The following is a 12,835-nucleotide window of genomic DNA, read 5'->3' as shown; positions in this document are numbered from 1 at the left end:
GACTGATCTCTCGCTCTTTGTTCTGCCTGTAAAGGGATGGTAATTAACTTTTAAATTAAAGGGGGTTGTTCCCCTTTAAATTAACTGTTAGTTTGATGTAGAGAGGGATATTCTGAGACAATCTGCAATTGGTTTTCATTTTTTATTATTTCTGGTTTTTGACTTATTTAGCTTTTTATTCAGCAGCTCTCCAGTTTGCAATTTCTGGTTGCTAGGATCCACATTCCCCTAGCAACCATTATTTGAATAGGAGAGGCCTGAATAGAAAGATGAGTAAGGATGCACCAAATCCAGGATCCTGGCTTTTTTCAGATGGATTCGGCTGAACCAAATCCTAATTTGCTTATGCAAATTGGGAGTGGAAAGGGAAATTGTGTGACTTTGTCACTAAACAAGGAAGTAAAAAATGTTTTCCCCTTCCCATCCCTAATTTGCATAGGCAAATTAGGATTCGGTATTCGGACGAATATTTCACGAAGTATTGGCGGTTTCAGCCGAATCCAAAATAGTGGATTCGGTGCATCCCTAATAAAAATTAACAATAACAATACATTTTTAGATGGGGTCACTGACCCCTATTTGAATGCTGGAAAGAGTCAGAAGGAAAAGGCAAATAATTAAAACTATAAATAATGAAGAGCAACTGAAAAGTTGTTTAGAATTGGCCATTCTATAACATACTAAAGTTAACCACCTCTTTAACATTGAGTATGATGTAGCCAGTGATATTCTGGTTGCTAAGCTCCAACTTCCCCTGGCAACCAGGCAGTGGTTTAAATGTAAGACTGGAAGATAATGATTTCATATGACCCCTAAGCTCAGCTTCTCAGCAGCAGCCACTGAGCATGTGCAGAGCCACTGACTCACACAGCAAGATCCAAGATGGGGAACTGCTGGATCATTCCTGATATAGAGAAGATACAGTACAGCGGTATGGGACCTGTTATCCACAATGCTCGGGACTTGGGCCTTTCTGGATAACAGATCTTTCTGTAATTTGGATCTTCATATCTTAAGTCTACTAGAAAATCATATAAACATTAGATGAACCCAATAGGCTGGTTTTGTTTCCAATAAGGATTAATTATATCTTAGTTGGGATCAAGTCCAGGTATGGGACCTGTTATCCAGAATGCTCAGGACCTGGGGTTTTCTGAATCGTGGATCTTTCTGTAATTTGGACCTTCGTTCCTTAAGTCTACTAGAAATAAAGCCAATAGACTGGTTTTGTTTCCAATAAAGATTAATTTTATCTTAGTTGGGATCAAATACAGGTATGGGACCTGTTATCCAGAATGCTCTGTACCTGGGGTTTTACCAGATAATGGATTTTTCTGTAATTCAGATCTTCATACCTTAAGTCTACTATAAAATCATATAAACATGAAATAAACCCAATAGGCTGGTTTTGCTTCCAATAAGGATTAATTATATCTTAGTTGGGATCAAGTACAAGCGACTGTTTTATTATTACAGGTATGGGACCTGTTATCCAGAATACTCGGGACCTGGGGGTTTCCAGATAACGGATCCTTTTGTAATTTGGATCTTCATACCTTAAGTCTACTAGAAAATCATATAAACATGAAATAAACCCAATAGGCTGGTTTTGCTTCCAATAAGGATTAATTATATCTTAGTTGGGATCAAGTACAAGCGACTGTTTTATTATTACAGGTATGGGACCTGTTATCCAGAATACTCGGGACCTGGGGGTTTCCAGATAACGGATCCTTTTGTAATTTGGATCTTCATACCTTAAGTCTACTAGAAAATCATATAAACATGAAATAAACCCAATAGGCTGGTTTTGCCTCCAATAAGGATTAATTATATCTTAGTTGGGATCAAGTACAAGCGACTGTTTTATTATTACACAGAAAAAGGAAATAGTTTTTTTAAAAACTCTGGTTATCTGGATAAAATGGAGTCTGTGGGAGACGGCCTTTGCGTAATTCGTAGCTTTCCGGATAACGGATCCCATCCCTGTTTATAAAAAGAATTATAGGCAAATTATAATTTTGGGTGCCCAATATCATCCCCATTAATAACGCTAGAATAACAGACGGCCAATCAGATTATTTTAGCGGCGCCTGAGCTCAAAGGAATGTCCTTGTTTTCCTTCTCATTGTTTCTCACACAGGTCACCGGTTCTCAAGCAGCGGCAAAACCAGTTTATTTACTCGTCGGAAGAAATATGTCGCCAATCCTGTCTGGGCACAAATCTCCGCGCGTGATTGGTTGTACAGGAAATGCCCCTCCCCAGCCAATCACAACAAATAAATTACCCAGTTATTTATTAACAGACGTCAGGAAGAATACGGCTTTTTATATAGGAAAATACAGGGGATCACATGAGGGAAACGCAGTAGCTGAGGCTGAAAAAAGACTCATGTCCATCAGTTTTGGAATCCTAAAATTACACTTTTTTTTTTTTTTTCCCTTGTTAATACGGGTCCATGTGCAAAATGGAAACACAGATGGCAGGGTGCATGTGAGCTGCCGTGTATATAAATGCGACACTATTAGTGCATATTGAGCTCCAGTTCCCCTTTACTGCACGGGAAATGGATTGTTCCCCTTTAAATTAACTGTTAGTATGATGTAGAGAGGGATATTCTGAGATAATTTGCAATTGGTTCTCATTTTTTATTATTTGTGGTTTTTGACTTATTTAGCTTTTTATTCAGCAGCAGTTTGTAATTTCAGCCATCTGGTTGCTAGGGTCCAAATTCCCCTAGCAACCATGCATTCATTTGAATAAGAAACTGGAATATGAATATGAGAGGCCTGAATAGAAAGAGGAGTAATAAAAAGTAGCAATAACAATACATTTGTAGCCTTACATTTGTTTTTTAGATGGGGTCAGTGACCCCTATTCGAAAGCTGTAAAGAGTCAGAAGAAGGCAAATAATTCAAAAGCTATAAAAAAGAAAAAATGAAGACCAATTGAAAAGTTGCTTAGAATTACGAAACTGTTAGTATGATGTAGAGAGGGATATTCTGAGACAATTTGCAATTGGTTTTCATTTTTTATTATTTGTGGTTTTTGACTTATTTAGCTTTTTATTCAGCAGCTCTCCAGTTTGTTATTTCAGCCACCTGGTTGCTAGGGCCCAAATTCCACTAGCAACCATGCACTGATTTGAATAAGAGACTGAAAAATTAATAGGGAAGGACCTGAATAGAAAGAGGAGTAATACAAATCTGTAGTGTAGTTTTACAGAGCATTTGCTTTTAGATGGGGTCAGTGACCCCCTATTTGAAAGAGTCAGAAGAAAACGGCCAATGATTAAAAAAAAACTTTAAGAAATAAATAATGAAGACCAATTGAAAAGTTGCTAGGATTTGGCAATTCTATAACATACTAAAAGTTGACTGAAAGGGGGAACCACTCCTTTAAGAGGAGGCGCAGGAGCAGGAGGGCCCCTGTATTTAAGATTTACTGATTTACTTTAACACAAGCAGCTCTTGTCCGGCTCTGGGGGGGCGAGGACGGGTTTGGAGTCCAGTATGAAGCTGTTGCGGGGGCTCTCGTTGTGGTAGTGGAATGTGTTGCGGGCGATGAGCTCTTTGGCCATTAGAAGAAACACCTCGTCCACATTGTGCGACTCCTTAGCCGAGGTCTCTAGGACCGCCAGCAGCCCGTGCTTCTCTGCTAGAGTGCAAGCCTCCTCGAACAGGATCTGCCTCTTCTCCGCCAGGTCCGATTTATTCCCTTTCAATGGGGAGACGGCAAACTGTTAGTGATATCTACCCCAGCCCCCCTCCTAAAAATGCCTCTCTTGGACTGTCGCAAGGTGAGATTGGGCTGATTACCTATTCTGCACTGCTGGTTCTGACTCCTGAAACCGTGTAGCAGTAGCCAGAGCAGGAAATACAAAGTTTCAAGAGTCACAACCAGAAACAAATGGGATTAGTCTGATTACATATTCTGCACTGCTGGTTCTAACTCCTGAAACTGTGTAAGAGTAGCCAGAGCAGACAATACAAAGTTTCAAGAGTCACAACCAGAAACAAATGGGATTAGTCTGATTACATATTCTGCACTGCTGGTTCTGACTCCTGAAACCGTGTAGCAGTAGCCAGATCAGGCAATACAATGTTTCAAGAGTCACAACCAGAAACAAATGAGATTGGGCTGATTACATATTCTGCACTGCTGGTTCTGACTCCTGAAACCGTGTAGCAGTAGCCAGATCAGGCAATACAATGTTTCAAGAGTCACAACCAGAAACAAATGGGATTAGTCTGATTACATATTCTGCACTGCTGGTTCTGACTCCTGAAACTGTGTAAGAGTAGCCAGAGCAGACAATACAAAGTTTCAAGAGTCACAACCAGAAACAAATGAGATTGGGCTGATTACATATTCTGCACTGCTGGTTCTGACTCCTGAAACCGTGTAGCAGTAGCCAGATCAGGCAATACAATGTTTCAAGAGTCACAACCAGAAACAAATGAGATTGGGCTGATTACATATTCTGCACTGCTGGTTCTGACTCCTGAAACCGTGTAGCAGTAGCCAGATCAGGCAATACAAAGTTTCAAGAGTCACAAGCAGAAACAAATGGGATTAGTCTGATTACATATTCTGCACTGCGTGTGTCTACTAATTCTGCTTGTTGAGGAGAAGAAATGAAGCAGAAGATGCTTAGTGATGAGCGAATTTAGTCATCAGACATGGATTCCCAGCAAAATTGTGAAATTCGCCATGTGCGGATTCTCGTGCGAATTCTCGTGCGAAACTTTGGTGAAAAAACGCCCATTGACTAATACATAAGGACAAAAAATTTCGCCATAAGAAAAAACATCCAGGGCAGAGACATGCACTGCGATTCGGGGAGATTAGTCGCCCGGCGACAAATCTCCTCTTCTTTGGGCGACTAATCTCCTGTCGGCTAGAATGTAAATCGCCAGCGGGATGGCACTCGGAGCGATTCGTTTTCCCCGAAGTTTCCTCACGAGTAAACTTCGGGCGACTTTGGAAATCGAAGCGCTGCCAGTGCATTGGCGCAGGCATTTTTTCATTGAAGCCGGCGGAAAACACGGGGAAGCAGTTTGAATCTCCAGGTGTGCCCTTACCCCTAATGCATTTGGACAAAAAAAGTCGCCATAAGAAAAAACGCCCATTGACTTTAATGCATTAAGGATTGGGGCAGCCGAGCAGATTCGAAGAGTCGATATAATAATCGCCTCTTCTGCGTGGTGACAATCTCCCCGAACTGCCTTCCGTGAGCTTGAAGAACACTCGCGGCGCTTCGATTTCCAAAGTTGCCTCGCAAGGAAACTTTGGGCGACTTCGGAAATTGAAGCACCACAAGTGTATTAGCGCAGGCGATTCTTCACGGAAGGCAGTTTGGGGAGATTGTCGCCACTCAGAAGAGGCGATTAGTCGCCAGGCGACAAAATCTCTCCGAATCTGCTCGTCTGCCCCCAAAAAAGTCGACATAAGAAAAAACGCCCATTGACTTTAATGTTTTAGTACAAAAAAGTCGCCATTAGAAAAAACGCCCATTGACTCTAATTTATTTGGAGCGAGAAAATTTGTTGCACGCTTAAAAAAAATTCTCGATTCTTTTCAGCGAAGTGAAATGGGACAGATTCGCTCGTCACTAGAGATGCTTCAGTGCTCAGTAAAAAACAAAACAAAAAAAACATACTTTGTGAAAGTACCGCTTGGTTGCTATGGGTTACAAGACCCCCTTCGTAAACCCATAAACATCACTGACCCCCTCCAGGATGGAACTATCTGCTAATTACCCCCCTCCCTCGGGCACATGGGGTGACCCCTCTCTTATTTAAGGGGACCCCCAAAACCTACCCATTAACATCAGCATCAGGTTGGCTGCGCCGTATTTTCCCGCTTCGTAGATCCAGTGCGGCACCGACTCGAAGGACTGGCGGCGAGTGATGTCATAGGCGATGATTGCGCCGTGGGCGCTGCGGTAATAACTCTGGGTGATTGTGCGGAAACGTTCCTGCCCGGCGGTGTCCCACACTTGCACCTGTGCGTATAGAAGAGGCGCAACATCATTATCTCGCCGCTATACTGAACTCCTCCTTATCTGTAAGCCAAAGACACCGTTGAACTAAAAAAAAATCAGCTTATTCCATAGGGGGGAACAAGGACATGATCTATTTGCTCTTTCCCATACAGGTCACATGACCTGGAATGATTATTGGGGTTGCACGATGGCCCCCCCAGGACTTGTTTCTATGGCAACCCAGGGTAGAGGAAATATCTGACCAACCACTGACCTTCACCTTCTTCCCATTAATGTTCAGGCTCCTCACTGTGAAATCCACCCCGATAGTGTTCTGCTGATTGTCCATAAAGATTCCCGACTGGAACCGGTGCACCACACAAGTCTTCCCCACGTTGGAATCACCAATCAGAATGATCTTAAACAGGAAGTCGAAGGGGTCGTCCTCTAGGGAACCTCTCCCCGGCATCTTGCGGCAAATACTCCGACTCACCAGTGCCCAGAGATTCCGGACTGTTCCGAATGTTTATAATTTCCAGGCGGAGAAAGACATTCTGCGGTAACAACAACCTGAGGTGAGAAAGGAACCGAATTATATTTCCCATCTGATCCCCATTCTAAGCAGCAGTCCTGTCCTGCTTTATGGCAGCTGAGATTCTAGCTATCTGTATAACAGAGCATTCTGTCCCAGTGGCTGCACAGATCCTATCTGATCCCCATTGTAAGCAGCAGTCCTGTCCTGCTTTATGGCAGCTGAGATTCTAGCTATCTGTATAACAGAACATTCTGTCCCTGTGGCTGCACAGATCCTATCTGATCCCCATTGTAAGCAGCAGTCCTGTCCTGCTTTATGGCAGCTGAGATTCTAGCTATCTGTATAACAGAACATTCTGTCCCAGTCGGCTGCACAGATCCTATCTGATCCCCATTGTAAGCAGCAGTCCTGTCCTGCTTTATGGCAGCTGAGATTCTAGCTATCTGTATAACAGAACATTCTGTCCCTGTGGCTGCACAGATCCTATCTGATCCCCATTGTAAGCAGCAGTCCTGTCCTGCTTTATGGCAGCTGAGATTCTAGCTATCTGTATAACAGAACATTCTGTCCCAGTGGCTGCACAGATCCTATCTGATCCCCATTGTAAGCAGCAGTCCTGTCCTGCTTTATGGCAGCTGAGATTCTAGCTATCTGTATAACAGAACATTCTGTCCCTGTGGCTGCACAGATCCTATCTGATCCCCATTGTAAGCATCAGTCCTGCCCTGCTTTATGGCAGCTGAGATTCTAGCTATCTGTATAACAGAACATTCTGTCCCAGTGGCTGCACAGATCCTATCTGATTCCCCAATTGTAAGCAGCAGTCCTGTCCTGCTTTATGGCAGCTGAGATTCTAGCTATCTGTATAACACAGCATTCTGTCCCAGTGACTGCACAGATCCTATCTGATCCCCATTGTAAGCAGCAGTCCTGTCCTGCTTTATGGCAGCTGAGATTCTAGCTATCTGTATAACAGAACATTCTGTCCCTGTGGCTGCACAGATCCTATCTGATTCTCATTGTAAGCAGCAGTCCTGTCCTGCTTTATGGCAGCTGAGATTCTAGCTATCTGTATAACAGAACATTCTGTCCCAGTGGCTGCACAGATCCTATCTGATCCCCATTGTAAGCAGCCAGTCCTGTCCTGCTTTATGGCAGCTGAGATTCTAGCTATCTGTATAACAGAACATTCTGTCCCAGTGGCTGCACAGATCCTATCTGATCCCCATTGTAAGCAGCAGTCCTGTCCTGCTTTATGGCAGCTGAGATTCTAGTTATCTGTATAACAGAACATTCTGTCCCAGTGGCTGCACAGATCCTATCTGATCCCCATTGTAAGCAGCAGTCCTGTCCTGCTTTATGGCAGCTGAGATTCTAGTTATCTGTATAACAGAACATTCTGTCCCAGTGGCTGCACAGATCCTATCTGATCCCCATTGTAAGCAGCAGTCCTGTCCTGCTTTATGGCAGCTGAGATTCTAGCTATCTGTATAACAGAACATTCTGTCCCAGTGGCTGCACAGATCCTATCTGATCCCCATTGTAAGCAGCAGTCCTGTCCTGCTTTATGGCAGCTGAGATTCTAGTTATCTGTATAACAGAACATTCTGTCCCAGTGGCTGCACAGATCCTATCTGATTCTCATTGTAAGCAGCAGTCCTGCCCTGCTTTATGGCAGCTGAGATTCTAGCTATCTGTATAACAGATCCTATCTGATCCCCAGTGTAAGCAGACAAGGGCAGTGTCTATGGAACAAGTGAAAGCTGAATGTACCTGCCGAGGGGACTGAGCACTCTCATGAATAGACTTCTATGAAAAATTAAAGACTTTCCCAGCATCCTTTACTAATGGAAAAGGATTCAGTTACGGGAAACAAATGTAGCATTTTATATGTCATTTATTATATACTTTATAAATGTACACAGCGTGGGAGGTGATGGAGAATCCCACGAGCCTAAATTGGCCTCTTTGTAAAGTGTCAACTGTCACGTCACTGTGCCTCGGCTGTCAGTCTGAGTTTAAGTCCTTGGTTCCTAGATCGAACGGCCTCAGTTGTTTATCATTATCACCAACAAATCCAAATATACAGAGAAGGAATGTTCTGGGCACACAATAAGCTATACCCTCATACTGTACTGTCTAAGGGAATCAATATGGCACCTCCCTCCTCCCATATGTATAAATACAAATATACAGAGAAGGAATGTTCTGGGCACACAATAAGCTATACCCTCATACTGTACTGTCTAAGGGAATCAATATGGCACCTCCTCCTCCCATATGTATAAATACAAATATACAGAGAAGGAATGTTCTGGGCACACAATAAGCTATACCCCTCATACTGTACTGTCTAAGGGAATCAATATGGCACCTCCTCCCATATGTATAAATACAAATATACAGAGAAGGAATGTTCTGGGCACACAATAAGCTATACCCTCATACTGTACTGTCTAAGGGAAATCAATATGGCACCTCCTCCTCCCATATGTATAAATACAAATATACAGAGAAGGAATGTTCTGGGCACACAATAAGCTATACTCTCATACTGTACTGTCTAAGGGAATCAATATGGCACCTCCTCCTCCCATATGTATAAATACAAATATACAGAGAAGGAATGTTCTGGGCACACAATAAGCTATACCCTCATACTGTACTGTCTAGACTCTAAGGGAATCAATATAACACCTCCTCCTCCCATATGTATAAATACAAATATACAGAGAAGGAATGTTCTGGGCACACAATAAGCTATACCCTCATACTGTACTGTCTAAGGGAATCAATATGGCACCTCCTCCTCCCATATGTATAAATACAAATATACAGAGAAGGAATGTTCTGGGCACACAATAAGCTATACCCTCATACTGTACTGTCTAAGGGAATCAATATGGCACCTCCTCCTCCCATATGTATAAATACAAATATACATAGAAGGAATGTTCTGGGCACACAATAAGCTATACCCTCATACTGTACTGTCTAAGGGAATCAATATGGCACCTCCTCCTCCCATATGTATAAATACAAATATACATAGAAGGAATGTTCTGGGCACACAGGAAGTGGTACATTATGTGAATATATATTTATATACAGTATATGTATGTATATGCAGTAAATATATTTATATTCCTGTTTACATAAATGACAAACACTCAGTCTATGTTGCCTTTATATTAGGGTGCAAGTCATACTCCCGGCACCTCTGACTCCCTAATAAACTATTCAGAATCACGAGACTCCTGGTTTGTGACACTGAGATTTGCCTGAAGCTTCGGGGGGGAATTTTAGGCTAGAAAATCAAGATTCCGATAATTCCGGTAATTCATTTCTTTACAGATTGTGTTTCCAATCACTCAGTAACACAGAGTTGTGTATTTATTCTGTTCCGTGAAACACAAATAATTCCCCTTTATTCTTCTATAATAATATAAAAGGCAACCTTCTGCGTATTTCTATGTATTAATAGGCGCTGGAGCTGCCATACTGCCTCCCCCCCCAGTGAAATCTCCTACAGTCGTCTGGCTGTTTGAATTCTCTGCACTGCTGGTTCCGACTCATTAACTGTAAACCCAGTGAGAACAAGGAATGAATGGATATCGGGGAAGTCGCTTAGAATGAGATTGTGGGTGGAGTTCCCCTTTAATCTCCGGAGCGGCATTGCTATAAGCGACCTATGCATAAAGTTGCACCCCGATACAAAAGTGTGGTTACCTTTAAAGGCAAAGCTGTCTCCTCTTCCCCCGAGCAGGTGATGATTGATCTTACCTGGAGACTCTCCTGCTGTTACTCGCTCACCTGTCCTACACACCTTACTGTGTCTGCCTCTAACCTGGAGGAACAGGTGAGGCCGGGCGTGAGGCATGCTGGGAGTTGTAGTTCAGGAACTGAGCAATAAGGAAACAATTTATGGTCTTAGAAGGAGAAAAACAACAACCTTACTGTGCCCTTGGCTCTCCCCTGGAGGTGCATGGGTGCAAAGGTGCTAGTAGCCCATAGCCATCCTGTTGGGCCTCTTATCTTTGCTCACTGACTGCTGCTGCAAATAATAGGGCCCGGCTTTGTTTTCACTCATCCCTGAACGACTACAGAGCCTCATTGTAACTAGGAATCCACTGGGGTTGGGCACAATGACTCTCTAAGTGAGTGGCCACAAGGAAACCTTTGTGCCGGGACTCGGGCTCCCCGTGAAACTGCGTCACAGTCGTATACAGCAGTGACAGACTCGCCCAGCCCCACTGCTATTGTTCCACCTTAATAATCCCTCCAGGCTACAGGGAGGCCTCATTTCGGGGCAGGAGACTGTGCTACTTAATTCCATTCTGAGAAACTCCTCCTTATCTGCTCTGCCTGAGACACAGTGGCCCCAAAGGGGGAGGAGTTCATTGTTTCACATTAAACAAAAGCCCTTTGCCTATTTTATTAGGGGTTTCCGCCTGCTGTATAGTTGCTTCGCCTTCATTTTTTTGTACTTATTTTAAATCATTTGCCTTCATCAGACTTTTTCCAGCTTTCAAACAGGGGTCACTGACCCCATCTTAAAAAAAACAAATGCTCTGTTAGGCCACAAATGTATTGTTATCGCTACTTTCTATTATTATCAGGCCTCTCCTATTCATGTTCCAGTCTCTTATTGAAATCAGTGCATGGTTGCTAGGGGAGTTTGGACACTAGCAACCAGACTGCGGAAATTGCAAATCAGAGAGCTGCTGAATAAGTCAAAAACCACAAATAATAAAAAATGAAAACCAATTGCAAATTGTCTCAGAATATCACTCCCTACATTATACTATTTAAAGGCGAACCACCCCTTTAAAACCAATACCCCCCTCCCCCATGCTACAGGGCTGGTTGCTAATCTATTCATAAGAAGATCACACAGGTTGCCTGGAAACCAGCCATCCGCCATCTGCCCTGATTAGCAGTGTTTTATGGCTATTTCAGTTTTAAAGGGAAAGTATACCCTCCCTATATTCACTAGAAAAGTGCAGTCAAATATAACATTATATATTATTTCTTTAGTCTCTCCCTCGCCGTGACCCTTATTCGGCTCCATATTTGGGATTATCATATAAGAGGGGGCAGCCATATTGTTCATTGTCATAGCGACCAGGAAAGTCTCATTCCTCCCGCTCCAGTGAAACACTGCCCTCCAGTGGTCTGATCATGAAACACCATGAAAATGTAGAATTCTTGCTTTGACTCACCAAGAAATAATGTTTGGATAGAGAATGTCTCTGTCATGGGGGTTCCCCTTGCTTCATCCAGCAATGAGACTTTAGATTTAGATAGATAGATAGATCGATCGATGATAGACAGACAGACAGACAGACAGATAGACGGACAGACAGATAGACGGACAGACAGACAGACAGATAGATAGACCGACAGACCGACAGACAGATAGATAGAGTGATAGATAGACAGACAGACAGACAGACAGATAGATAGACAGACAGACATGATAGATAGATAGATAGACAAACAGACAGATAGATAGATAGACAGACAGACAGATAGACGGACAGACAGACAGACAGATAGATAGACCGACAGACCGACAGACAGATAGATAGAGTGATAGATAGACAGACAGACAGACAGACAGATAGATAGACAGACAGACATGATAGATAGATAGATAGACAAACAGACAGATAGATAGATAGACAGACAGACAGATAGATGTGTGTGTGTGTATATATATATATATATACACACACACGATCTGGCAGGGTAGCCCCCTACTGCTGTTGGAGGAATGTAATTCCCGTGGTTGCCACCAGGTGTCAGTCTTTTACAAGGAACTTTTCATTTGTGGAAGGTTATTTGCTAAAGGGGAAGTTCACCTTTAAATTAAATTGGCCTATTCTTAGCAACTTTTCAGGTTTTTTTTTTTTTAAATATTAACCTTCACCTTTTTCTGCCTCCTTCCAGTTTTCAAATGAGGGGGGTCACTGACCCCCAACACCCAAAAACAATTGTTCTGCTGAGTAGGGCTCAGGCCAGATCACAAGGGCAGCTCCCACTTTCTCTATTTATTTTATGTCGCTGTCAAAGCAGATAAGAGCAGGGACTCGGCCTTTGGACTTTGTGGCAGGCCTCCAGATGTTGTTATTAGATGCAATTCCCAGCATGGCTTATAAGCAGACTGATTCTTTCAGGGCTGCAGCAGGCTGGATGCTTATACGGAGTATAAAGGTGGCCCCCTGTGATTCTGGGTGGCCCAGAGTGGAGGAGCTCAAGTTAGGAAACCAATAGAAGAGCAGAGGGGCCCCGTGACCCCACCCCACAGTTA

The 12,835-nt window shown here is 43.0% G+C and overlaps 1 protein-coding gene across 4 annotated transcripts; it reads right to left on the bottom strand.

The window, feature by feature from the left end:
- Positions 1-2,441: 2,441 nt before the first annotated feature.
- On the bottom strand, positions 2,442-10,798 carry rab19.L (RAB19, member RAS oncogene family L homeolog). Of its 4 annotated transcripts, none has more exon segments than NM_001096665.1 (4): positions 2,442-3,718; positions 5,825-6,008; positions 6,262-6,557; positions 10,475-10,688. In NM_001096665.1, coding segments are annotated over 3 exon segments (642 nt in total). In that variant the 5' UTR covers positions 6,457-6,557; positions 10,475-10,688; the 3' UTR covers positions 2,442-3,455.
- Positions 10,799-12,835: the final 2,037 nt, after the last annotated feature.

The sequence above is a fragment of the Xenopus laevis genome, chromosome 3L, assembly GCF_017654675.1.
Source record: "Xenopus laevis strain J_2021 chromosome 3L, Xenopus_laevis_v10.1, whole genome shotgun sequence".
Lineage (NCBI taxonomy): Eukaryota > Metazoa > Chordata > Amphibia > Anura > Pipidae > Xenopus > Xenopus laevis.
Note: the sequence above shows the minus strand (reverse complement) of the source record. Positions and strands in the feature narration are given on the sequence as shown.

What these genes read in the sequence shown, in the direction of transcription:
- rab19.L (XM_041585280.1), bottom strand. Translation starts at nt 6,456, where the DNA reads ATGCCGGGGAGAGGTTCCCTAGAGGACGACCCCTTCGACTTCCTGTTT. An exon ending in TTAATGGGAAGAAGGTGAAG is followed by an intron (nt 6,009 to 6,261) that starts GTCAGTGGTTGG and finishes CTATACGCACAG; the next exon opens with GTGCAAGTGTGGGACACCGC. An exon ending in CCTGATGCTGATGTTAATGG is followed by an intron (nt 3,719 to 5,824) that starts GTAGGTTTTGGG and finishes CCCCATTGAAAG; the next exon opens with GGAATAAATCGGACCTGGCG.